The following is a 23,329-nucleotide window of genomic DNA, read 5'->3' on the forward strand; positions in this document are numbered from 1 at the left end:
GGGGAGCGGGGCCCCTCGTTTTCTGGAGGCCGCCCCTGTTCTCAGTAATAAAGGACAGTCAGTAACTGCCAGTGTGCCTCGTCTCTGGGCTCGGGGGGACGTGGGGGGCGGCTCCTGCGGTACCCCGGCATCTGTGCCCGCAGCGAGCGCTGGTTGGAGTGGGGATGTGGGTCACAGGGTCACCTGCACCTGGCTGAGCATCGCCCCCAGCACCGAGCATCCCCCCCAGCACCGAGCATCTCCCCCCCCAGCTCTGAGCATCCCCCCCAGTGCCGAGCATCCCCCCCCCAGCACTGAGCATCCCCCCCGGCACTGAGCATCTCCCCCCCAGCACTGAGCATCCCCCCCAGCACCGAGCATCTCCCCCCTCCAGCACCAAGCATCTCCCCCAGCACCGAGCATCTCCCCCCCAGCACCGAGCATCCCCCCCTGGCACTGAGCATCCCCCCAGCACTGAGCATCCCCCCCAGCACTGAGCATCTCCCCCCCAGCACTGAGCATCCCCCCCAGCACCGAGCATCTCCCCCCCAGCACTGAGCATCCCCCCCAGCACCGAGCATCTCCCCCCCCCCAGCTCCGAGCATCCCCCCCAGCACTGAGGATCCTCCCCAGCACCGAGCATCCCCCCCCAGCACCGAGCATCTCCCCCCCAGCACCAAGCATCTCCCCCCCAGCATTGAGCATCCCCCCCAGCTCTGAGCATCCCCCCAGCGCCGAGCATCCCCCCCCAGCGCCGAGCATCCCCCCCCAGCACCGAGCATCCCCCCCCAGCTCTGAGCATCCCCCCAGCGCCGAGCATCCCCCCCCCAGCACCGAGCATCCCCCCCCAGCACCGAGCATCTCCCCCCCAGCACCGAGCATCTCCCCCCCAGCATTGAGCATTCCCCCCCAGCACTGAGGATCCTCCCCAGCACCGAGCATCTCCCCCCCCCAGCACCGATCGCCCCCCCGCTGCATGCACAAGGAGGGCAAAGGATGGGACAGGCCGTGCTCGAGGACCCCCCGGTGAAGGGGACACATGCCCGGGGGGGGGGTGGGTGGGGGGGGAACACTCTGAAGGGTCCCTGCAAAGGGAGGGGACAAGGAAAGGCACCTGGCCAACCTGCAAGGGCTGCAGGGTTGGGCCTGCTAACGAGGGCAGTTAACGAGGGCAATTAATGAGGGTTCATTAAGAGCAGCCCTAGCAAGAAGCTCTTTCTCAAGGCGAGGTGGCCTCAAGCGGTGGTTGTGCTGGGAAGTGGCTCCTAGGAGGGGTGTGGGAGCCTGGCCAGGGCTTGGGGTCCCGATGGGGGCTTTGGGGTCCCCCCAGCCCCCGGGGGACAATGCTGACAGCCCCAGCCTGCGCCGAGCCGGGTGACACAGCCAGCGGGTCCCCATGGGCAGCAACTGGGCCAAGAAGGGTGAGTGCCCGTCCCAGCCGGGCAGGGGTGCGCTGGCAGGTTTGGGCTGGGTCCCTGGGGGGTGACGTGCCGGGTAGGGGCTGGAATACGGCTCTGGGGGTGCGGGGGGGGGGGGGGGGGCAGAGGCAGGGGACCACATCCCTGGGCAGATGCCTGTTGGTGAAGCAGGGGGCACGTGGCTGCCTGGGAGCCTGGGGTGCTGGCTGGCACCGCAAAGGCTCGAGTGGCTCTGTTAAATAATTCACTGGACACTGGTGTTGAATAAATAAAAGAAACTCCAAACGCGGGGATGGCAGGAGAGCCGTGTCCTCTGTGCCCAGGATAGCATCCCTCCGGATCTGCTTTTCAGGGGCTGAGGCGCTGTGTTGGAGGTGGCCGGTGGCAGTGGAGAACAGAAGGGGACAAGGCTGTCCCCTGGCCGGCTCCTGCGTCCTGGCGGAGGTCAGGCTGCTGCTGCTTGTGCCCATTCAGGCCCTGGTTTGTGCCCAGCTGAGCCAAACCTGGAGCTTTTGGCAGTAAAAAGCCACCAACGGCATCGGTGCCACTGAGCCTGGCTGCTGTCTGGGCTGTGTGACACCAGAGCCGGGTTTCTTTTATCGTGCTACGTCTTTGAACGCAGCAAAAAGAAAATACCGGTGCTCCTGTTGCACGGAGCCGGTCCGAGCCGCAGCGATCCCCAAGCCCCTTCCTTTGTGTCCGCAGCCAGCGGGAGCAGATGGAAATAGCAGCGTGATCCCAGCTGCGGCGAGGCCACAAACCGTTGTACGCAGGGATGGGAGAGTAGGCAGGGATATATATAGAGACAGACGTATGGATGATGCACTGCGCACACGCCTCACCGGGTGCTGGGGCTCGACGATGCCAGTGTCCCCGAAATACTTGTGCGTAGCAGAAATGTGTGAGGTTGCCGCTGACTGCGGCAGCTCCTGGCCCTCGTGTCACCGCGCCGATTGCCGCCAGTGCCGTGCCAACGCGCTGCCTGGACCCCGACCCAGCTCCTTCCCCAGCCAGAGCGTGAAACCCAGGGCTGCGAAAGGCTGGGGCGGGGGGGGAAGGCTGCAGGGAGGCAGGGACCCCCCCCTCCCCAGGTGTCAGAGCTTCTGGATCCAGCCCCTGCTGCAGGGACAGGCTGGTGGCACCCGGGGCCACCTGCACCCCTCGCCCTGCCGAGCGCAGACGGGCTGGCGAGGGGTCTGCACAGAGCCGGTGGCAGCAGAGGGGTCGTGCCAGGCAGAAAAGGACGTCTCATAGCTGGGGCTCGGAGTCCTGCAGGTCTTTGCCAGGGCCAGCACCCCGCGGGGCGACGGATAATTACCTGCTAATTAGCAGCACTGTCTCCCCAGGCAAAGCAGCAGCACCCCAGATGGATGGCGTCATCCCTGTGCACCCCTGGGGGCCGGGAGCCACCCACTGCCATACTCGCACCCCAGGGTGCCACGCGTAGGGCTGGGTGCCGGGGGCGTCCCACGCCAGGATGCTCTGCCAGCTACAAGCCAGGATGGTGAAAGCTGCCTGGGTGGCAAGAGGGACCGACAGCCTGTACCTGTCCCCGCCGCGGGCAGTCCCGAACCCGAGGGGGAAGAGCGAGCCGAGCTCCTTGCCAAGCCCCAAATCCGCCATCTGCAAGCGGGAATGGAAACGGGGCCTCGTTACCGCTGGAAACGCGGGGGCTTCGTCAGCCTCCGCTGCCGGAGGGGCTGGCACCGACAGGCCCTGCGCATCCCGCAGACGAGGATGCTCCACCGCATCTAAAATAGCCGCGGTTCCCGCCGCAGAGCGGGGAAGGGGGGTGGGGGTGTGTGTGGAAAAGCCGGGCAGCATCCGCCCCGTGAGCGCGGGAGAGGACGTGGCAGGAGCGCCGGCTGCCTCCCAGCCACCAGACCCCTCGCAATTAAAAGCGGACGCGCGGTCTGAAACCTCCAGCGTGCCCCAGCCCTCGGAGGGAGCGCTCGGTGCCGGTGCGGCCGAGCTCCCCCGCCGCACCGGGATGGCTCGGTGGAGAGTGGGAGCACGGCTCGGAGACAGGCGGAGGAAAACAGGACTCCCTCGAACGTTAAAAATAAGAGGAGCCGGTGGTCTTGCACCAGGATGCGTCGCCGTGTTTCCAGCGGTTCCCGAACAGCCCCCTTCCCTGCCGCAGCCCCCCAGAGAACCGACCCCATCACCTTTCTCTCACACCGGGTTTTCTTGGGTTTGTGCTTTTTATTGCTTGAGTTTGGTACAAAGGGAGCTTGGGGAAGGGAAGAGGAAGGACAAGGCAGCAGCCCTGGCTTCGGCGCCCGTTTTGGGGCAGGCAGAGCCGGAGCTGGGGCTCCTCTTCCCATACAGAGGCAAAACCCTTTCCAGGCACGATGGGCAGTGCTTGTGTCCAGGTGGGGCTTCCATCGGCTCCTTCCCAAACCTGACGGCCGGGAGGAGCCCGGCGGAGACCTCTCTCTCTCTCCCCCAGCCCAATTCCAGCGGCAGTACGGGGGATCTCAGGGGGGAGAAGGGGTCTGTGCGTTTGCTCTCAAACCTCGCTGCTTTTGCAGGGTGACGGGGTCTGTGTGGAACGGGTCCAAACGGCGTTGCTTTTTCCTCTCCTGCCCCACGGAGCCAGGAGCGAAGGACGCGCGTGGAGGTGGCGGGGCAGCTGCAGCGTGTGGTAGGAAGGCCCCCGTGCTCGTGGGTAGGCATCGTGGGGACGCCTGGCTCTCAGCACACTGTGCTGCCTGCCAGGGCCTGTCCAGCAGGCAAGTGGGGTCTGTGGGGTCACCCGTCAGGGCAGAGGGCTGTTTCCCCTATCCGAGGCACCCTGCGGTTACGTGGGATGCTCTAAGGTGGGCTTGTGGATCCCAGCGGTGACCCACGAGCCCTGCAGATCCAGGCGGCGGCTCTTTGCTGTCCCAGCTGGGAGACGCTTGTCCTCGGACCGTCTGTTTTCCTTCGCCTGGAGGCCATGAACTTCCTTCTTCCCCAGCCCTAGCTGGGAGACGGTGGTCCTTGGGAGCCCCGTGGAGGCTCCCCATCCCTCTGCGGTGCGTCCCTGCAGGTGTCTGGCTGCAGCATGGTGGCTCACGTTTCCCCCGGGGAGCCCGGCAGGGCTGCAAAGCCGCCCTCCCCATTTTCCAGCGGCGGGGAGCCATCCCCGGGGGCCGCCGGTGGGGCCTCGGCGCCTTCCTCCTCCGCATCCTCCTGGTGCTGGAGGCTCTGCAGGCGCTCCTGCCGCGCCTCCATGAACTCCTGCGCCCCGTTGCCCACCAGCCGGACGGCATCCCCCACGTGGGGCGGCTGCCGGACGGGGTTGTGGTCGTAGGAGAGGAGGCACAGGGCGGAGAGGCAGGTCAGGTCGGGGAAGCGGGCGATGCGGTTGCGGTCCAGGTCGAGGACGTGGAGGTGGGCCATGCGCAGCAGGGCCGGGGGAAACTCCTCGAAGCGGTTCCCGTAGAGCCAGAGCCCCCGCAGGCCGGCCATGCGGGGCAGCCCGGCGGGCAGGCGGGCCAGGCGGTTGTCGCCCAGCTGGAGGCTGCGCAGGTCGGGCAGGAGCAGGAGGGCGCGGGGGAAGCGGGCGAGGAAGTTGCCCTCCAGCCAGAGGCAGCGCAGGCTCTGCAGGCGGGCGAAGGCAGGCGGCAGCCCCTGCAGCCCGTTGCGGCCCAGGTAGAGGTGCGCCAGGCGGGGCAGGCGGCAGAGGGCCTCGGGCACCTCCAGCAGCTCGTTGCCGTCCAGGGCCAGGGTGCGGAGGTGCCGCAGGGCCGCCAGCTCGGCCGGCACCTCCCGCAGCCCCGCGTCGCTCAGGTAGAGCTTCCGCAGCCCCCGCTGCGCCCAGGGGGCCGCCGGCACCCGGCCGCCCCGCACCTCCAGGCGCCCCTCGCCGCCGCCCCCCCCCGGGCCCTCGGCCGCCGCCAGCCGCGCCCCGCGCCCCGCCGAGCCGCCGCTCCCCATCCCCGCGGCGGGGGCCCCGGGCCCCGGGCCCGGGCCCACGCCGTCGCCAAGGCGACCGGCCGTCAGCCAATGGGAGGGCGGGGGCGTGGCCCGGCGGCGGGGAGGGGAGGGCCCTCGCCCTTGCCACGCCCTTGCCACGCCCTGCCCGCGCCCCCGCCCCGTCCCCCGCCCCGGGCAGCACCCCCCCGCACCCCTCTCCCCGCTCCGCCCGGCCGGGCCCTCCGGCAGCCCTGGGGTCAGCATCTCCCCGGGGCGCTGGGCTGGGTGGGGGTGTCCCTCTGTGATCACCCGCGTCCCTTGGGACCCCCAGGGAGATGCTGCAGGGTCGTCGTCGTCCCCGTCGTCCCCCCCCCCCCCCGGCACAGCCACCCCTCCCCGGCGCCCTTTCACACCCCACCGAGCCTGGTTGCACGCCCCATGGCCAGGGAGGGCTTGGATGGAGACCCCAAGTGACCCGCTCCCGCGCCACGGCTGCCCACCCTGCGGGGTCCTGCGGGACAGGCTGGGGCTCTCCCCCTTCCTCCTCCTCCTCCTCCTCCTCCTCCTCCCGCTGCCCACCCCAGCCAGCCCTGCCTGGTTTTTTCCCTGCCGCAAATCAGCTGTGTCATCCCAAAGCCAGCACTGGAAAGCCGGGCTCGTACAGCCCTCCAGCGGCTGCCGGCCGGGCAGCACCGTCCCCGTCCCCCCCCCAAAATCCTCCTGCCAGCCTTCGGGGTGCAGGCAGCCCCCAAAACGAGGGCTGTGGGCAGGGGTCTCGGGGGAGGGGGGGGGGGCAGGGGTGACAACGGCGTTGTGCCCAGGAAGACTGTTTTGGGTCTTTATTTCTCCCCGTGCTCCCAGGGACTGGGGGGGTCCCCAAAGAAGCCGGGGCTACTGCCGAGGCGGGGACCCCCAGGGTGCAGCAGTACTACCTCGGGCCACTCTGGGGGGGGGGGGGGCACGCCGGGGAGTGGCTGATGATGTCCCCCAGCCCGGTGGGGTGGTTGTTGGTGCCGAAGCCGCTGGGGCTGGATGCCCCCCATGGGTCTCACCGTCCAGGTTGGACCCCGCCAACACCGGGCTGGAAAATCCAGGAGGGAAGGGGTGGTGAGGCTGGAGCCCCCCCCCGGGGGCTGCGAGGACACCCCCCCCCCCCCAGGGCCACCCCAAACTCACCTGGCGCTGCGGGGGACAGGGGTGGGCGGGGGGTGACGTGCTGGCCGTGGTTAGTGGCGAACCCCGACGGCTCCTGAGGGACGGAGGTGGTTTGGGTGCACGGTCCGACGGGGCCGGGGCCATGCTTGCACCCACCTTCCTGCCAGCACCCTGCTGTCCCAGCGGGCTGGCCTGGGTCGCTCGGGGTGCCTGCAGCCCTCGGGAGACGAGCGGGACGGGGTGGCCCGCCGTGGGCAAGCCCTGGGTGGGGACAGCAGGTGAGGACGGGGAGGGCACGTGGGGACGGGCAGTGGGACGGGGTCCTGCTCACCGCCGTGCCCAGGCGGCCCGGCACCTCCCGGCTGAACCCGCTGCCTCTCTCGGAGCCCGCCGGCAGCGCCGGGAGCGTCTCGCCGCCCTGCCGGAGGATGGAGATGGGGCAGCTGGGACACGATGTCCTCCACCCCGTGCCCCAGCCCTGCCTGCCGGGGGTCTCGCCTCGCTGCCCCCTCCTCTCGCCCCACTTACGTGGCTGCGCACAGAGGGCAGGTAATCCGTTGCGGTGATGCTAATGCCGAGCTGCGGGAGAGAATAAGTGTCCCTTGGGGTGCAGAGGGAGTGTGTGTGGGGGGGGCTGGTGAGGGACAGGGGACCCGGTGGGGCTGGGGCTCACGGGCTGGCCCGGCAGGGCTGGCAGGATGCCGTCGCTCCTCAGGGTGGGCCTGGTGAAGCCCGACTGCTCCGTGGTGCCGATGGTCATCTTCCGCAGGACGCCTGTGGGGAGCAGACGGGGCAGGGAGGGAGCTCCGCTGTCCCCAGCCCCGTCCCCAGCCCAGCCTGCGCTCGGCCCCGCAGCCAGCCATGGCGTTACCTGGTGTGACGGCGCCGGATACAGCCTGGGGGCCCTGCCTCTCCCCCCGTGTTTGGGGGTGGGCAGGGATGGGTGACGCAGGGCAGGGGACCTCCAACACCCCCAAAACCTCCTGGGGTCGGAGCTGGCCCCAGGACCACCAACACCCCAAAACCCCCTAGAGCTGGAGCTGACCCTGGGACCACCGACACCCCAAAACCACCTGGGGATGGACCTGGCCCCAGGGCCACCAACACCCCCAAAACCTCCTGGGGTCAGAGCTGGCCCCGGGACCACCGACACCCCAAAACCACCTGGGGACGGACCTGGCCCCAGGGCCACCAACACCCCCAAACCCTCCTTGGGTCAGAGCTGGCCCTGGGACCACCGACACCCCAAAACCACCTGGGGACGGACCTGGCCCCAGGGCCACCAACACCCCCAAAACCTCCTGGGGCCAGAGCTGGCCCCGGGACCACCGATACCCCAAAACCCCCTAGAGCTGGAGCTGACCCTGGGACCACCGACACCCCAAAACCACCTGGGGACGGACCTGGCCCCAGGGCCACCAACACCCCCAAAACCTCCTGGGGTCGGAGCTGGCCCCGGGACCACCGACACCCCCAAAACCACACCTGGCTGGGCAGGACCGGTGCGGCGGCTCTCTGTGCTGTGCTCCCTGGATGTTTTGGGGGGGCCCTGGAGATGCTGCGTGTGCTGGGGACTCACCGCCCCAGCGCGGAGGCAGGAAAGAGAGGACTCTTGGGGGTACCCGCTCCCCGCTTGGTGGACGTGCCGGGGCAGGGGGCTCCGGCCGTCGGGGAACCAGAAGGGCTTGAAGTGCTCGGCGGCGGTGGACGTGACGGTGTCCTGGCAGTGGCTGCGGCGGGAGGCCAGCGTGCCTGTGACGGGGTGGCCCCAAAACTTGCCCCCCCCCCCCCCCCGCCCGCAGCAGGGTTACCTACCCCTCTGCTGCGTGCCGCGGGCAGAGCAGGCAGGAGATGGCTGAGTGGTTGTTGGACACATAACCGGTGCCGGCGTGGTGGCCGAGGCGGGGACGGAAACACGGCTGGCCTGGGTGACAGTAGGGAGAGGGGGCTCAGCCCCGGGAACGAGCCCCCCCTCCCGCCTTCGGGGAGGCCTTCGGGACCCCCTACCGTGGGCCACCGCGTAGCTCGTGGCATAGAAGTTCATGAAGTCGACGCTTCCCCCGGTGCGCGCCTTCGCCGAGGGGGAGACAGTGCCCAGCCCCGCGGCAGGCGAGCCCTGCGGCAGGGACCGCAGCTTAGCACGGGGATGGGGACGGACGGACAGACAGGCAGACGCCATGGTAGGGCTGTGCCGGAGCAGCTCCCTGCCTGCCCGGAGGGTCTGGAGGGCAGGGGTGGCTGTGGAATGTCCCGGTGGAAGCAAGACTTTGGGATGGCGATGCCGTCTCCCGGTAACCGGCGAGGTGACGCGTGGGGACCTCAGCCGCGGAGGGACTGTCACCGCCACCCGGGGACCGCTGGCCCGGCTGGGAAACCCCGCAGCGGGCACCGGGGAGCAGGACGCCCCACTCCAACCTCCTGCGGAGGGGGCCACAGCCCCCCCCGGGTGTGGGGCCACCTCCCCGGGGCCCCCAGAAAAAGGGTTTCAAAGGGACGGGGTAGGGGTTGGAGACGGCGGTGAGCTGCCACGTGCCAGCGCGAGCCGGGATTGCCGCGGCCTCCCCCGAGCGCCCGCTCCTGCCGCCGCCGAAGAGCAGAGCCCTGCGCTCCCAACGCAGCAGCAGGGAGGCGGCAGGAGCGGCAGGGCTAGCAGCCACGGCTTTATTCGTCGTGCCCCAAGAGTCCGAGGGAGCCGTTGCCGGAGGAGGAGGAGAGCCACAGGGAGGGCAGCGGCATCGGTGTCTCCACGGGGCCCCGTGCCCCTCCTCTGCTCCAGGGGATGGGGAGGGAGAAGGCGGCCCCCGCCCCGTCAGCGGGGTGGCTCGAAGAGGTACTCCAGGTCCGGCTGCCGCAGCCTCTGCTCCCTCTTCTTGTTCTTGGCAAACTCCCTCAGCATGGCCATCACGTCGTTCTCGAACTCGGCCGGCGTGGGCTTCGCTTCTGCGGTAAAAACAGAAAGGGGCAGCCAGAGAACGGCTCCGTCCTGTCCCAAAGCACCCAACTACCGCCGTCACCCCACCGAGCCCAGCTCCCACGGCCCGGCGCGGCGAGGGTGCCCTGGCGTCAGAGCGGGCAGGGCCACAGGCGGCTGCACCGTACCTGTGGCCCAGTAGTAAATGTCCCAGTCGTTGCTGGGCTCGTTGATGAGCCGGTCGTAAAGATTCAGCTGCTGCTCGCTCATGCGGTTCAGGTTCTCCTTCGCAAAGAGGCTGGAGAGAGTGTACGAGGATGAGCGCGGGTGACCGGAGGAAGAGCCGGGCTGGCACGCTGCTCCCGACCGCGGCTGGCGCCCAGCTCTCCAGGCGATGCCAGAAGACACGGAGGAGCTGGGTCGCAAGCGAGCTGCCTCCTGCCTTAAGCCCCAGCCTGCTCTCTGTTAACCACCACTTCAGTCCGGAAACCCGACCGGCCTTGCCTCGTTCATACGTCCCAGAAATTACATACATCCTTCCCAAAGGATTTCGGCTCAGCCATCAGCTAGGAGCTTCCTCCAGAGCTCTCGCGTGTCTCCGGCTGCCTCTGGCTCTGCTCCGTCCTGCCCGGCAGCAGCACTGATCGCTGCATCCTACGCGAGCAAAGCTCCCGCGGTGATTTATTCAACAGCTCAGCCTCCTGCCTGCCTTCTATCCTCTAAGCAACATCTCATCTCCTTAGGGTTTGGATTATGGCTGTGCACTACCCCACCAAACCCTTTCCCGCGATGCTCGGGGCTCTTCCTTGTTAATTAAAAACCTGTGAGATCCTTAGGGAGCTGAACCGCACAGCAGCTACGCTCACCTCGACCGGCCTTTCTCCCTCAGCTCTCCAGACCTGCTGTTCTCTCTCCCGTAAAGTACAGGCCATCCCTGCCCGCCCCCGTCTGCGGGGGACAAATTGTCAGGGCGCTGTGGGGAAGGACAGAGCAGCCTGGGCGCCCTGACGGCAGGGAGGCGGACAAGCGGCGGAGGGTGGCTGAGAAGCCGGGAGCGGGGACGGGCACCCCGCGCCTCACCTGAGCAGGATGCAGTTCTCCAGCATCCCCCTTTTCCGGCTCTCGTACAGCAGCCGGGCTCTCTTGGTCTCCAGCGGCTCGTCGGGACGCTCCTGCCAGGGGGGTAAGGGGATCTCCAGCACGTCCTTTCCCGAGTCCGTCGGGGAGTCCCCGCGGTAGCCACGCTGCAGGCTCACCGGCCCCAAAACGTGTCGGCACAGAGCCCGCCCGGGCAGGGAACGGAGCTGTGAAAGGGACAGGAACAGCGCAGGGGAGGTCAGGCCTGGCTGCTCCAGCACAGCGGGGACAGGGAGATCCCCAGCACGCACACGGCCCCCCCAGACCCTGCTGGCCACGGACCGCCTGTCCCGCACCGTCCCCAGACCCTGCTGCCCCCCCGAGACCCCCCCATCCCATAACCCCCCCCCCCCCCCCGCCATGCCGCCCCCATCCTGTAACCCCCCCCGGACCTTGCTGCCCCCAAACCCCCATCCCGCACCCCCCAGGCCCTTCTGCCCCTAACACCCCCCCCCCCCCCCCCGAAATCCCCCCCAGACCCTGCTGCCCCCGGTCCCCCAATCCCACACACCCTTCCCAGGCCCTACTGCCCCTGACCCCCCCATCCCATAAACACACACCCCACCCCACCCCCCCGACCCTGCTGCCCCCAGGGTCTCCCTCGGTTCCCCCGCCCCTCCCAGCCCCTTAGGCTCCCCACAGGCTCCCCCCGGACCCACCGCCCCCCCCTCACCCTGGCCGCCGCCATAGCCCCGCGCGGCCCCTCTAGCCTCCGTCCGGGCCGCTCTGTGACGGGGGGCGGCCCGACTCTATGGCGCGGCGGGGAGGAAGACGAAAGGGGGGGGGGGGGGGAGACAAGCGGGGCGGACCGGAAGGGGCGTGGCGCGAACCGGAAGGGGTGTGGCGTGGCGCGGCGGCGCTGGCGGTGGCGGTGAGCGCGGTTGGCGCGCGCGCTCGGGGCCTGCTGGCGGTAACGGGCGGGGCCGGGCCGGGGGGGGCCGCGACCCGCCGTCCCCTCCCTTCCCCTCCCCTCCCCTCCCCTCCCCTCGCCCCCCCACCCCCCACCCCTTGCCTCCCCCCCGGCCCCGGCCCCGCCGCTCGGCAGGGGCGGGCCGCGCCGGGCCGATATGGCGGTCTCGCCCCCGGCGGGGGGGTCCGGGCCGGGGGGCGGCGGCGCTGCCCCGGGGCGGGGAGGGGGGGGGGGGGGAGCGGTAGGGTTCCCCCGGGGTCCTCGCCACTGGGGAGGGGCTTGCCGGGGGGGGTGGGGGTGGGGGTGTGTGTGTGTGTTCACCGGGGAAGGGCTGGAGGGGGGGGGCCGGTGCGCCTGGGTTTGGGTTAGGGGGCTCGGGGGGGCCGTGGCCCCCGGGGCAGGTCGTGGTTGCCCCCCGAGGGGGGGTCGTTGCCCCCAGGGGTCGGTCAGGTCTGGGGGAATCAGGGCCACGTTGCCCGCCCCCCCCCCCCCCCCCCCCTTTCCCGGGGGTGGCCCTCAGCGAAGGGGGGGGGTAGTCGAGGGGGGGTTGCCCCCGGGGTGGGTCCCGGCCGGAGGGCGAGGGGCGGCTGCGGCCCCCGGGTGGGGCCGGGCTGAGGCTGGGGGCCCCTCCGGGGGGGTGGTGGGTGGCTGCAGGGGGGGGGGGGGGGGCACAGACATGCAGAGCGGGTCCCCAGCGGCCTGGCTGACCCCCCCCTTCCCCGCCTCGCCCCACTGCAGTGCACCTTCCGTCTTCCCGCTTCGCCCCGGTCCCAGCCCGGGCTCCTGCTCCCGTCTGTGGAAATATGTCCGAGGGAGTGGATCTGATCGATATCTACGCCGACGAGGAGTTCAACCAGGTGAGCTGCGCGTCCGGCCGCGGGGCTGGGGCTGCAGATCCTCACTTACGGGCCCCTCACTACAAGAAGGACGTCGAGGTGCTGGAGCGTGTCCAGAGAAGGGCAACGAGGCTGGTGAGGGGTCTGGAGAACAAGTCTGATGAGGAGCGGCTGAGGGAACTGGGGTTGTTCAGCCTGGAGAAAAGGAGGCTGAGGGGAGACCTCATCGCTCTCTACAACTCCCTGACAGGAGGTTGTAGCGAGGTGGGGGTCGGTCTCTTCTCCCAAGTAACAAGCGATAGGGCGAGAGGAAATGGCCTCAAGTTGTGCCAGGGGAGGTTTAGATTGGACGTGAGGAAAAATGTCTTTCCTGAAAGAGTGGTTAAACATTGGAAGAGGCTGCCCAGGGAAGTGGTGGAGTCCCCATCCCTGGAGGTATTTAAAAGACGTGTAGATGAGGCGCTTAGGGACATGGTTTAGTGGGCATGGGGGTGTTGGGTCGACGGTGGGACTCGATGATCTTAGAGGTCTTTTCCAACCTCAATGATTCTATGATTCTGTGATTCCCCCTTTCTGGGGGAGAGCGCCGTAACCGGCGTCAGCCGACCGGTTGGCGAGGCGATGGAGCAGTTAGCGTGGACGTACCCCGCCGGCTGGCGCGTACGCCTTGAGCCGAGGCAGAAGGTGCGATCGGTGTGCCTGGGAAAAAGGGCGGTGCAGCGCTGGAGAGGCCCTGTGGGGAACAGAGGGCCGGGACCGTTCCGAAATCCTGGTGGCTGCCGTCTCGAGCCGTGAATAAAGGGTTTCGCCGAAGGTTCAACACGCGGATGGTCACAAAATGTTTGGGAGGGGGAGGCGGGGTTTGGACCGGAACATTTGCCGGGGCAGCGGCGAGGGGGGATCGAAGAGGGTGGTTGCAGCCTGGTTGGAGAAATGAGAAATTCAAGCTGGAAGAGGCGCTGCCGGGGAAACTGCACAGTGAGGGGACCCAGAGCGCCGAACCCGCGGGGCCACCGAGGCTGGGAAGCCGTGGCGGGGACTCGCTGCGGCCGGAGAGATGCCACCTCACCCACCCCGGGGCTGCCTGGGACTCGTGGGAAGAAATGACAGAGAAGGGGGGGGGGCGTGTAGCTGTTAGAGAAGCAGATTTTCGTGAGTTTGGGGATCCGGGAGAGCAAGTGTGAACACAAGTGTCTGAAGATTAAAAACTGCCGCGGAAAGCCCGTGGAGGAAGGTTGGTCTGCGCTAGAGAGCAAGCCGCGTGAACTGGAAGCAGGGCACGCGGAGGAAGGAATGGCCGTGAGCTCCCAAGAGGGCTGAAGAGGAGCTGAGGGTGACGAACCCCTTCGTTCGGAGGAGGCGGGAGGTTATCAGGTGAGAATACGCCGTGGGTTAGACCTTCAGGGAAGAGCGGAAACGGCGCTAACCGCCTCGGAGGCGAGGGGACTGCGAGGTGCTTTCCAGCCTCCCGGGAAGAAGCGGGAGTTCTCCGCTGAGAGCGGTTGCCTTGGAGGAGGGCAGAGGGTCCAAGCTGGCCGTGACGTCGCCGAAATAACGGGAACCTCACTAGAAAGGCGAGTCGCAAAGCAAATGGCCGTGCTGCCTGTAGCAGCCGGGCAGCCCTGCCCGGACACCTTCTGACTCTGCAACGCCGTTCCTGGAAAAACTCCCGGAATAAACCCAATTCCCCCTGTATTCAACTCTCTAGTACTGTGCTGGGACCGAAGGGAACTGCTCTGCCTCGGGAATGGCCTCAATTTGTACGTTTTCACGCAATTCGCTTTGAACGGGATCGGGGAAATAGGTATACCTGGACTTGGGAGCGGAAGGGAGAGCTGGCTAGCTGCGGGGACCAGGATGGAAGGTGCAGGTTAAGAAAATGCGTGGAGGTCGCTGGGCTGGAGTTTAGAAGCGCACGGAATAACCGGGGAAACGTCATTTATGGCAGTTACTTCCAAAGGGAAGCAGCGAAAGCGGACGCGGTATCTACTGTCTGGAGAATCATAGAATCATAGAATCATTGAGGTTGGAAAAGACCTCTAAGGTCATCGAGTCCAACCGTCGACCCAACACCACCAGGCCCACTAAACCATGTCCCTAAGAACCGTGACGTTGGCGGGTGCGGGTTGGAAAGCCTGTAACGTCTCGGAGGACAACCGATGAACGGCAAACAGGTGGGGGGGACTTAACAGGAGAACTCTGCTGCTGCTTCACGGGCGCTCTGCGGAGACGGTCCGGTGCTGCCCGTCCTGCCTGTGCTTGCAGGTGAGCTTTCCCGCGAAGGCTCGCCCCCCCCCCCCCCCCCCCCCCCTCCCCGGGAAGCCTGGAGCGGGAAGGGTGACAAAAGCAGTGGCTTGAGTTGACGCGGGGAAGTCTGCTGGGGAGCTGATGGGGCCTTTGATGAGTCTGGTCTGGTCTCGGGGATCTTTGGGAGTAAAGAAGTTAAGCAGCCTCGAGAGGAGGACGGAGCAAGCCTGGCTGCCCGGCGGGAAACGGCGCGGAAAGACGTAGCTGGAGGGTTTGGGGGACAGTACACAAAAGATCTCTGACACAGCCGAGCGGATGGAGGCTTCTTCAAGCTGGAAGTGATTATCGAGGCTGCCGACTCCAGCGTCTCGCTCGCCTCAGGCTGCGCGGCGGCAGGAAGAAACCCGGAGTTCATCTGTGCGCGACGCCGTGCGTGGGATCAAAGCGCGGTGGGAAGGTGCCCCGGCTGCCCCCCGGTCCCTGTGGCACGCCAGGGAGGCCAGCGTGGTTCCAAATCCCTCGGCCCACGTGGTAATTACCGCCGACGGCGCCCGGCTTCGTCCCCGTGCACCTCGCAAGGCGTCGCGCCTGGGTTCAGGGGGCGTTTGCCGTGTCGGGGTTTGAATGGCAGCGAAGGTGTTAGCTGGCGGGGCGGCGGGGGATGCAAGAAGCCCCTCGCTACCGTGCGTTTCCAGTGATGCTCCGCAAATTCAGTGCGACGGCAAGGGCAGAGAGCAGCAGAGTGGACTGCGAGCGCTTGGGCCGCGAGTACTTCTACACCATCTTCCCCTCGGGCTGTTAGTTTTTAAAGGAGAGCGTCAAAAACGGAACGGACCCAGAGGATCTCTTAAAAACTCCCAAGCTGAAGCATCCCCTAAGCAGCATAACTGAGGGCTTCCGAGCGATTTCTCCTCTAGCCCCCCTGTTTTTGCTCTCGACTTTCTGAAACTTTCGGGCAGAAATCTTCCAGCCTTGGGCCGTGCCCAAAGGCGCTTGGTGCGGGCAGGAGCGTGGGAGGCGGATTAAACAAACAGTTGAGCTGTTTTGAGAATGAGTACAAAAATACTGCTCCCTGTTGAAATTCTTGTAACCTTTTTATCAGCTCCGCAGCCGAAATAGCCGGATGCAGAAGTTACCACTTGCCTTAGAAATGGACGTTGCTGTCAAGAAGGGCGTCTGGGGGGAAAATGGTTTGATTTTTTTATACCTCCGCAACCCTTTGAAAGCCGTGTGCTGAGCGCCCTTCCCCGTCTCTCCCCTGAGCTCACAAAGGGCCGCGTTGCATGCGTGCCGCTCCCTGACCGTCACAGCGTAGGGGGTTTAACCACCTGGCGCTCTCTCTAGCGGAAGATGTTGTCCAAACTGCCTTTTGAAGTCCTGGAATTAAAAATCTGGGAGCGGAGCCTCTGGTTTTTCTGCTGCACGGGACCTACGCGTTGCTCCCGTGGGACAGATACTAACGTAGTAATTTGTAGCATGAAACGCTGCTCAGCGCACGCCGAATCCGGGTGAGCAATTAGTCTGAAGATCCGTAGTAAACACAGCGCTCGCTGTACACTCCAAATTAAATATAGCCCGGAACAGAGTGGGAATTGGAAGGCAGATCTAGGACACTTGAGTTCGCAGCTCAGAAGCTTCCTCGGCGGCTGGTTCGTGCCGCGAAAGGCTGTGCTGCCGAGGGGAGGGGAGACGGCGTGCGTGCATCTCTGTGTGCAGACGGCGTGTGTAGCTCCTACCCTGAAGAGGGCTCTGCTGGCCCAAAAACGTGTCAGCTTGCGGTGGCACGTCCCAGGGTTTGAGGGTGGGTGCGCAAACCCCCCCCCCCCCCCCCCCCCCCAGGCTGGACTTGTTGCGAAGCGTCTGCCCGCCAAGGAGCGAGAGGCTCGTCCGTCGAGGGCGTTTGGTTTTCCCCCCCTGAACTCTTGCCCTCACGCGCTTACAAAAGGTGAGCTGCTTCCTGGTAGCCTCCCAGAGCAGCAAGCTGTGTCTTGCCTCGTCGCTCAGGACAGCTGACATCTTGGGGAGCCAGTCCTCTGCTCGTGCAGGGCGTGTGCTGGAGCTCAGCGGAGGAGCAGATGGAAAAGCAAAAGGCTCGTAGTTGGGAAGTGATCGTGCCCCTGTACTGGGCACTGGTGAGGCCGCACCTCCAATACTGTGTTCGGTTTTGGGCCCCTCACTACAAGAAGGACGTCGAGGTGCTGGAGCGTGTCCAGAGAAGGGCAACGAGGCTGGTGAGGGGTCTGGAGAACAAGTCTGATGAGGAGCGGCTGAGGGAACTGGGGTTGTTTAGCCTGGAGAAAAGGAGGCTGAGGGGAGACCTCATCGCTCTCTACAACCACCTGAAAGGAGGTTGTAGCGAGGTGGGGGTCGGTCTCTTCTCCCAAGGAACAAGCGATAGGGCGAGAGGAAACGGCCTCAAGTTGTGCCAGGGGAGGTTTAGATTGGACGTGAGGAAAAATGTCTTTCCTGAAAGAGTGGTTAAACATTGGAAGAGGCTGCCCAGGGAAGTGGTTGAGTCCCCATCCCTGGAGGTATTTAAAAGACGAGTAGATGAGGCACTTAGGGACATGGTTTAGTGGGCATGGGGGTGTTGGGTCGACGGTGGGACTCGATGATCTTAGAGGCCTTTTCCAACCTCAATGATTCTATGATTCTATGATTCTAGTTGAAGTCGAGGGGAGGAAGATCGAGCCGGCGCAGGTGGCCGGTGGGGTGAAGCCTCACGGCTCTGCTCCGTGGAGTGTTCCCTCTCTTTTTCTGCCTCCCTGCGTGTAAGGCGTGCTCCGGGGTTATGTCAAGCATCGCAAAGCAGAGCCTGTCGCCCTGTCTTCAGGGCACCAGTAATCCTCCTTGCCGGGAAAAGGAGGCGTCGATCCCGTTGTTGTGGGGCTTGCGTTAATGCTTCGCCGGTCAGAGAGCCGGGCGGCCGGACTGGAGATGTGCGAGAGGGCTCGCTCGGTGCTGATCGTGAGCAAGAGGGGTTTCCACGTCGGCCGGGAGGAAGAGCAGACGCTGTGGCGGATTCCACGAGCGAGGGGCGGTCGTAAGCCTGGGGCGCGACGTGTTTTTGCAGGCCAGCGGAGTAACGGGGAAGAGCAGCGCGGCGCTGAGAGGGGTCTGCTGGGCCGGGGGGGGGGGGGAAGCGTGAGGAGTTGTCGTTGCAAAAATGAAGCGCTGAAAGAGGACACACGCCACGGCGGCATGCCACCGAGGGGAGGGGACAGGGCTCCGGGCGAGAGGAGCTGGCTCGTGAGAGATAACAGGCACCGGACCTGTTTGCCGTGGCTTCGTTCACGGCAGTGATTCACCACCACCGAACTGTGAACAGACCCAAGACAAGCGGTTTGGGCGCTAAACCTTTGGGCTCGGCTTGCGCCGCCTCGAAAGGGCTCGGGCGCGCCGGCTCCCGGTGAATTGGGACGACCGGTTTGCAAACTGTGAAGGGGGCTTCCTAACCTCCAGCGTCGATCGTCCGCAGCCCCCGGCACAGCGGGGCGCTTGCGGCAGAGCGGCCCTGTGAGATGACTTTTAAGCATCTCCTGTGGTGGTTGGTGTTTGGCTTCTGCTGGATGGTGTTGGAGGACTCCAGCGGAACGGGGCAGTCCTCCAGAGCCTCGTTTAGGCTCTTAACAGCCCACGGGTCCCCTCCCGAGCTGCGGCTTCACCCCCGGGGTCTCCCCGCTTGTGGTGGTGCTCACGGTGTCTCCCCTCGCAGGACTCTGAGTTCAGTAATGCTGATCAGATGGACCTGTACGACGACGTGTTAGCAGCCAGCTCGCAGCCCCCCGAAAGCCGCACCAGCAGCTCGGAGGCACCCCCGGAGATCCGCCAGGAGCCGTCCCCCAAGCCCAACAGCAAATCTCCCGCCATCCTGTACACGTACAGCGGGCTGCGCAACAAGAGAGCCGCCGTCTACGTGGGCAGCTTCTCCTGGGTGAGTGGGGTCGCTGCCTGGCTGTGCTGGCCTGCTGGGGGGGGGGTCTCCAGACCACCTGCGTGGGCAGCTTGGGTCTCCTGTCGTGCGTACGCAGATGAGGGTCCTCCAGAGAAACCCCCGAGGGGCTGCAGGGCTCTTTGGGGGTGCTGTTCCTCCTCAATCCACGCTGACCCCCAGTGTCCCAAGCCGGGTCGTGAGCTGGGCTTGACCTTGCCATCCTCAGGGAAAAGGGATTCGTGGCCTCGAGGGGCTTCAGATCCAGGCTGGGGCAAGCGGCTGTAGTGCCTCCCTCGCACCGGCTGCTGCCCCTGCCTGGCTCTGCCTTCTTGGGGGCTGCGCGGGCGAGTCCCCTTCTCCTGTTGACGGATACGGGGACAGTTCTGGGAAGGCTCTGTCTTGTCCAGAGAACAGAGACACCTCCGGTAGCCGTGCCCGAGGCCTGTTTCAGACTTGAGGTTGATTTTAAACTCCCCGTAGGGGCTCTGAGGGTGTCTGTACTCAAGCGCCCTGCTCCAGCTGCCTGAGCCTGGGTTAGCTGGGGGGGAGGGGGGGGGCACCGGGGCCCGCGAAGGGCTGCGTGAGCTGACACCGGCCTCTCCCCTCTTCCCCTCAGTGGACGACTGACCAGCAGCTGATCCAGACCATCCGCTCAGTCGGTGTCTACGACGTAGTAGAGCTGAAATTCGCGGAGAACCGAGCCAATGGCCAGTCAAAAGGGTGAGAGCCAAGGGGGACACGGGGGAACGGGGGGAGAGCCAGACCCTCGCGGCCACGTCCTCTGTGTTGGGGGGAGTGAGGGGGCAGCCGGTGCTTTTCCTGGCTGGCACAGGTGATGCACAGCTCGCCTGGAGATGGGATGGTAAAGCGGAGGCTCCCAGACAGCACGGGAAAGGGAAGAGGGGACGTGCAACGCCAGGCTGGGTTCAGCTGCCAGGGAAGGCAGCGGGAGGCGGTGCTGGATGGTCTCCGCCAGCGAGGACAGATGGAGCCCCGTGGGGTTTGGCACGGGGGTCCCTACCCCCTACCAGGGGCTGAACCGCCTGGGGCCGGCTCTTGCTGGCTGACCGCCGGGCTTTCCCGCAGGTACGCAGAGGTGGTGGTCGCCTCTGAGAACTCGGTCCACAAACTCCTGGAGCTCCTGCCCGGCAAAATCCTCAACGGGGACAAGGTGGAGGTGAGGCTGGCAACCCGGCAGAACCTGTCACAGTTCGAGGCGCAGGCTCGCAAACGTGAGTGAGGCGAAGGCACGCCGCGGGTGGGGGGGGCCTCCGTGCTGCGCAGCAGCTCCCGCGGGCCCCGCAGATCCCCAGCAGAGCTGTCAGGCCGAACCCACCGAGACCTCGGGGTGGGGGGGACGCTGCCAGGAGACTCTGGGGGTTGTTTCCTATTGCTGCTGAGTCTGATTAGATCCTGACCCGAGTCTTTATGATCCCCTTTTAGGTGCTCACACACTGCGAAGATCCCTCGTAGCCTCCTCCTCCTCTTCTCCAAACTGAATGGGCTTAAGCTCTTCAGCCTATCAACATAGCTAAGACCCTCCATATCTATTAGTAGCTCTTCTCTGGATCTCCTCCAGAATTTGTCCATCCCTGCGGAGGTAAGGTGCCCAACACTGGACACAGTATTCCAGCTGGGGCCTGGCCGTGGGCTTTCTACAATGGCAATAGGTGGTCCTCGCCTCACTCCGCAGCGATGTGACGCCCCAGCCCCGTGCCGGGGGGCTCTGCGGAGCCGCAGGGACTGTCTTGGCAGGAGCGTGTACGAGGAGGTCTTGGCCAGCTGTGGTCATTGTAGATCCCGTGGCTCGTTTCACGCAAGGGAAGCCCTTCTTTCTAAGCGCCCTGGCCGAGTTGCAGTGGGGTAGCTGTGACCTTCGCACCCTCCCTTCGGCTCCGGTGCCGGCGGTGATCCGCTGCTTGGCAGCGCCATGCGCTGTTAGACCGCGTCCCGACCTGCCCTCGCGTTTTGGTGGAGCAGGGGCGTGTTCCCTTCTCCCTTGCCTCGCCGGGCACGGGGAGGAGGCTGAGTTTCAGCCTGACCCCAGGGGCCTTGCCACCGGCATGGCTGAGCTTGCGTAAACCCTTGCCGCCAGCTCGGCAGCGCCGGTGACCGAACGGTGCTCTGCTTGACGGCCGTCAGAGCGGCAAGGCCCGGTGGGGAGCTGTGGCTCCCCCGAGGGGCTCGGGCAGAGGCGGTGTCCTCCGTCGTACCTCTCCTGTCTCATCCTCGAAGCCTCTTTGGACACAGCAAAGGTTCCTGTCCCTCTCTTCAGGGGCAGACGGGCGCCGAGTTTTCCTTCCTCCAGCAGCTCCGTTGCTGTCGGCACTTGGGTGCTGTCCCCTCGTGTTCCTCCACGCTCAGGCCTTTCTGAGCCCGCGTGCGGATCGCGGGCTTTCTGGGTCGTTTAATGTCTTCGGGGACTCGGGGGACCCAGCGACCTCTCTGCTGGGACCTCTCACCATTTCTTGTGGCTTTTCGCTTCTGTCCCTGTAACCCGCTTGCTCGGCGGCTTCCGCAGAGCCACGCTGGCCGAGAGCGAGCGTCCCCGGGGCGCTGTGCGGGCAGCCGGGGTCTTGCTGGAGAGCTGGTACCCTCTTCGAGGCACGTGGAAGCGGAGGCTACGTTTGGCTGGCTGGATCTTTTCTCTGGGCACCTTGAGCTCTCCCGAGGCCGGACCTCACGGGGCTGCGGGAGAGGACGGTCCTCACGCTGGTCGCTGCGGGTGGGGAGGAAGAGGAGGAGGAGGAGGAGGAGGAGGTCTCCGAGACCTGGAGGCCCTCTGGCCGCGACTCATGGCTCTTTCCTGTACCGCTTGCAGGTGTGCCGCCGAGGGCCCACTCCCGGGACTCCGTGGACTCGGTGGACGGCCGTGCCACGCCGACGGAGAATGCCTTGCCGCCTGCCCGCGTGGAGAAACCCCCCTCTGTCCTGCCTTTTTTCAACCGCCCCCCCGCTGCCCTGCCCCTCATGGGGCTGCCCCCGCCCCCGATGCCACCCCCGCCACCCCTCTCCTCCGGCTTCGGCGTCCCCCCGCCCCCGCCCGGCATCCACTACCAGCATCTCATGCCCCCGCCGCCTCGACTGCCCCCCCACCTGGCTGTGCCACCCCCGGGGGCTGTCCCCCCCGCCCTGCACCTCAACCCCGCCTTCTTCCCCCCACCCAACGCGGCCCTGGGTCCTCCACCGGACACCTACGGCAAGGCCATGGCCCCCTACAACCACACCAGGTGAGACGGGGTGGGGGGGTGGGGGGGCCGCGTGCTGCTCAGTACCAAACTGGGGGGGGGGGGGAGCGGGGGGGGGGGCTATGCTAACCCCCGCGTGTGCCTCCTGTGCAGCCGGGAGCTCGGCCCGCCACCTCCCCCTGTGAGCGAAGTGGAGTTTGAGGAGATCATGAACAGGAACCGGGCGATCTCCAGCAGCGCCATTTCCAAGGCAGTGTCCGGCGCCAGCGCAGGTAACGGTGACCGTGTCCCCGTGTGTGTGTGTGTCGTGTATGTGTCCGTCCCGTCCCCCCCCCCGCCCATCCCGCGGCAGGTCCGCATCCCTCAGCCCTGCTCCGCTCCCCCAGGCGATTACAGCGACGCCATCGAGACCCTCCTCACGGCCATCGCCGTCATCAAGCAGTCCCGCGTGGCTAACGACGAGCGGTGCCGCGTCCTCCTCTCGTCCCTCAAAGACTGTCTGCACGGCATCGAAGCCAAGTCCTACAGCACGGGCGCCAGCAGCAGCTCCTCCAGGTACCGACGGCTCTGGGGCTTGGAGCCCCGTGGGGGTGGCTTCGTTGCACCCCGTCTTGGGGCTTTGCTCGCCAACTCTGCCCCCAGCCCGGCGAGATCCTCTCCGGTGGTGACCGAAAGCTTTTTCTTTTCTTCTTCTTTTCCCCAGGAAAAGACACCGATCTCGGGAGCGCTCTCCCAGCCGGTCCCGCGAGAGCAGCCGGCGACACCGGGACCTGCTCCACAGCGAGGATCGGCACGAGGACTATTTCCAGGAGCGGAACCGGGAGCACGAGCGACATCGGGACAGGGACAGAGAGAGGGACCGGCACCACTGAGACAGGTGAGCTGCTGCCAGTGCGCTGCCGCGCCGCCGGTGTGGGGTCTCTGGGGGTCACCCTTGAGGAGCAAGGGCCGAGGTGGTGGGAAGGGTGCTCGGCGCTGCTCTTGACCGCTCCTCTCGTCTCTCCCCGCAGGAGTTTGGCAGTAAGTGGTTTTTAATGGACTCGTATCTCCTCACCTCGACCAGGACTACGTGACCGAGGCCGCTCCACCCTCCCCCCCCCTCTTCCCCCCTCCCGACCCCTTCCCCGCCACCCCCAGCTCCCTCCCGGGCGCCCGAGGAAAGCCGTGCCGCGCCCTGGCGGGACTCTCACCGACACCTCGTGGCCTTGGGGCCTGAGCCCTCGCCCGCACTCACCGCTACTGCTGCTTCCCGGGGAGAGGCGAGGGAGGCGGCGAACGCCCGCGCCCGGGCCGCCCTGCTCCGCTCCGTGGACACTCGGACCCAAAGAGAAATGGTGCTTTTTTTCCATGGAGGGAGGTTTGTTGAGCCCCTTTCCTCTCCGGGGGTCGCTGGAGGGGATGGAGCCCTCCCCGTGCCGGTGCGGCGCGGGGGCTTGGAGGCGCACGGCTCCCAACCCCGTGCCTGGGTTCGCTGGAAGCGGTACGGGGTCTTCCGCCACGTATCATCCTCTCGCCTCGTCTGGGGACGTTCCTGTCCCCATCGCCCCAGCGTGGGGGGGGGCCCCCCCCCGGGTCCCACAGGACACTGTGCCACGCTCCTCCTTTCCCCCCTCTGACGGAGGGGAAGCGCGGCCGATTCCCCTCCAGGGGCTCGCGCTCCCCCCCTCGCCCTCTCGGCTCTGCCTGAGAACTGGGGAGGGGGAGGCTGGAG

The 23,329-nt window shown here is 66.5% G+C and overlaps 4 protein-coding genes across 5 annotated transcripts; 1 reads left to right on the forward strand and 3 right to left on the reverse strand.

Annotated features, from left to right (window-relative positions):
- Positions 1 to 3,592: 3,592 nt before the first annotated feature.
- LRRC10B (leucine rich repeat containing 10B) lies at positions 3,593 to 5,321 on the reverse strand. Its single transcript, XM_076343696.1, has one exon. The coding sequence runs from the start codon at positions 5,319 to 5,321 to the stop codon at positions 4,455 to 4,457; it is 867 nt and encodes a 288-aa protein (XP_076199811.1). The 3' UTR covers positions 3,593 to 4,454.
- A 907-nt stretch (positions 5,322 to 6,228) lies between these two features.
- SAXO4 (stabilizer of axonemal microtubules 4) lies at positions 6,229 to 8,895 on the reverse strand (the record flags this gene model as incomplete). The annotated part of the gene is given in 10 exon segments (XM_076343486.1): positions 6,229 to 6,328; positions 6,330 to 6,381; positions 6,477 to 6,549; positions 6,612 to 6,716; positions 6,787 to 6,873; positions 6,984 to 7,034; positions 7,129 to 7,229; positions 7,941 to 8,185; positions 8,271 to 8,460; positions 8,463 to 8,895. Coding segments are annotated over 10 exon segments (1,437 nt in total), but the record flags the coding sequence as incomplete, so codon positions are not given.
- A 195-nt stretch (positions 8,896 to 9,090) lies between these two features.
- Positions 9,091 to 11,256, reverse strand: SDHAF2 (succinate dehydrogenase complex assembly factor 2). Its single transcript, XM_076343702.1, has 4 exons — positions 11,177 to 11,256; positions 10,447 to 10,670; positions 9,555 to 9,664; positions 9,091 to 9,395 (listed from the first exon to the last, which is right to left on the reverse strand). The coding sequence occupies exons 1-4, from the start codon at positions 11,189 to 11,191 to the stop codon at positions 9,265 to 9,267; spliced, it is 480 nt and encodes a 159-aa protein (XP_076199817.1). The 5' UTR covers positions 11,192 to 11,256; the 3' UTR covers positions 9,091 to 9,264.
- Positions 11,257 to 11,364: 108 nt separating this feature from the next.
- On the forward strand, positions 11,365 to 22,709 carry CPSF7 (cleavage and polyadenylation specific factor 7). Of its 2 annotated transcripts, none has more exons than XM_076343683.1 (10): positions 11,365 to 11,374; positions 12,152 to 12,270; positions 18,212 to 18,430; positions 19,047 to 19,150; positions 19,517 to 19,662; positions 21,252 to 21,660; positions 21,772 to 21,890; positions 22,005 to 22,173; positions 22,322 to 22,495; positions 22,629 to 22,709. In XM_076343683.1, the coding sequence occupies exons 2-9, from the start codon at positions 12,217 to 12,219 to the stop codon at positions 22,488 to 22,490; spliced, it is 1,389 nt and encodes a 462-aa protein (XP_076199798.1). In that variant the 5' UTR covers positions 11,365 to 11,374; positions 12,152 to 12,216; the 3' UTR covers positions 22,491 to 22,495; positions 22,629 to 22,709. The 2 variants fall into 2 exon arrangements, with proteins under 2 accessions (XP_076199798.1, XP_076199799.1); XM_076343684.1 differs by lacking the exon at positions 11,365 to 11,374 and adding an exon at positions 11,391 to 11,413.
- Positions 22,710 to 23,329: the final 620 nt, after the last annotated feature.

The sequence above is a fragment of the Aptenodytes patagonicus genome, chromosome 7, assembly GCF_965638725.1.
Source record: "Aptenodytes patagonicus chromosome 7, bAptPat1.pri.cur, whole genome shotgun sequence".
Classification (NCBI taxonomy): Eukaryota; Metazoa; Chordata; class Aves; order Sphenisciformes; family Spheniscidae; genus Aptenodytes; species Aptenodytes patagonicus.

Coding starts and splice junctions, on each gene's coding strand:
- CPSF7 (XM_076343683.1), top strand. CDS start 12,217: ATGTCCGAGGGAGTGGATCTGATCGATATCTACGCCGACGAGGAGTTC. Junction 18,431..19,046: donor ACGTGGGCAGCTTCTCCTGG/GTGAGTGGGGTC, acceptor TCTTCCCCTCAG/TGGACGACTGACCAGCAGCT. Junction 22,174..22,321: donor GCCAGCAGCAGCTCCTCCAG/GTACCGACGGCT, acceptor TCTTTTCCCCAG/GAAAAGACACCGATCTCGGG.
- LRRC10B (XM_076343696.1), bottom strand. CDS start 5,321: ATGGGGAGCGGCGGCTCGGCGGGGCGCGGGGCGCGGCTGGCGGCGGCC.
- SDHAF2 (XM_076343702.1), bottom strand. Junction 9,665..10,446: donor GAGAACTGCATCCTGCTCAG/GTGAGGCGCGGG, acceptor CACTCTCTCCAG/CCTCTTTGCGAAGGAGAACC. Junction 9,396..9,554: donor CATTTACTACTGGGCCACAG/GTACGGTGCAGC, acceptor TTTTTACCGCAG/AAGCGAAGCCCACGCCGGCC.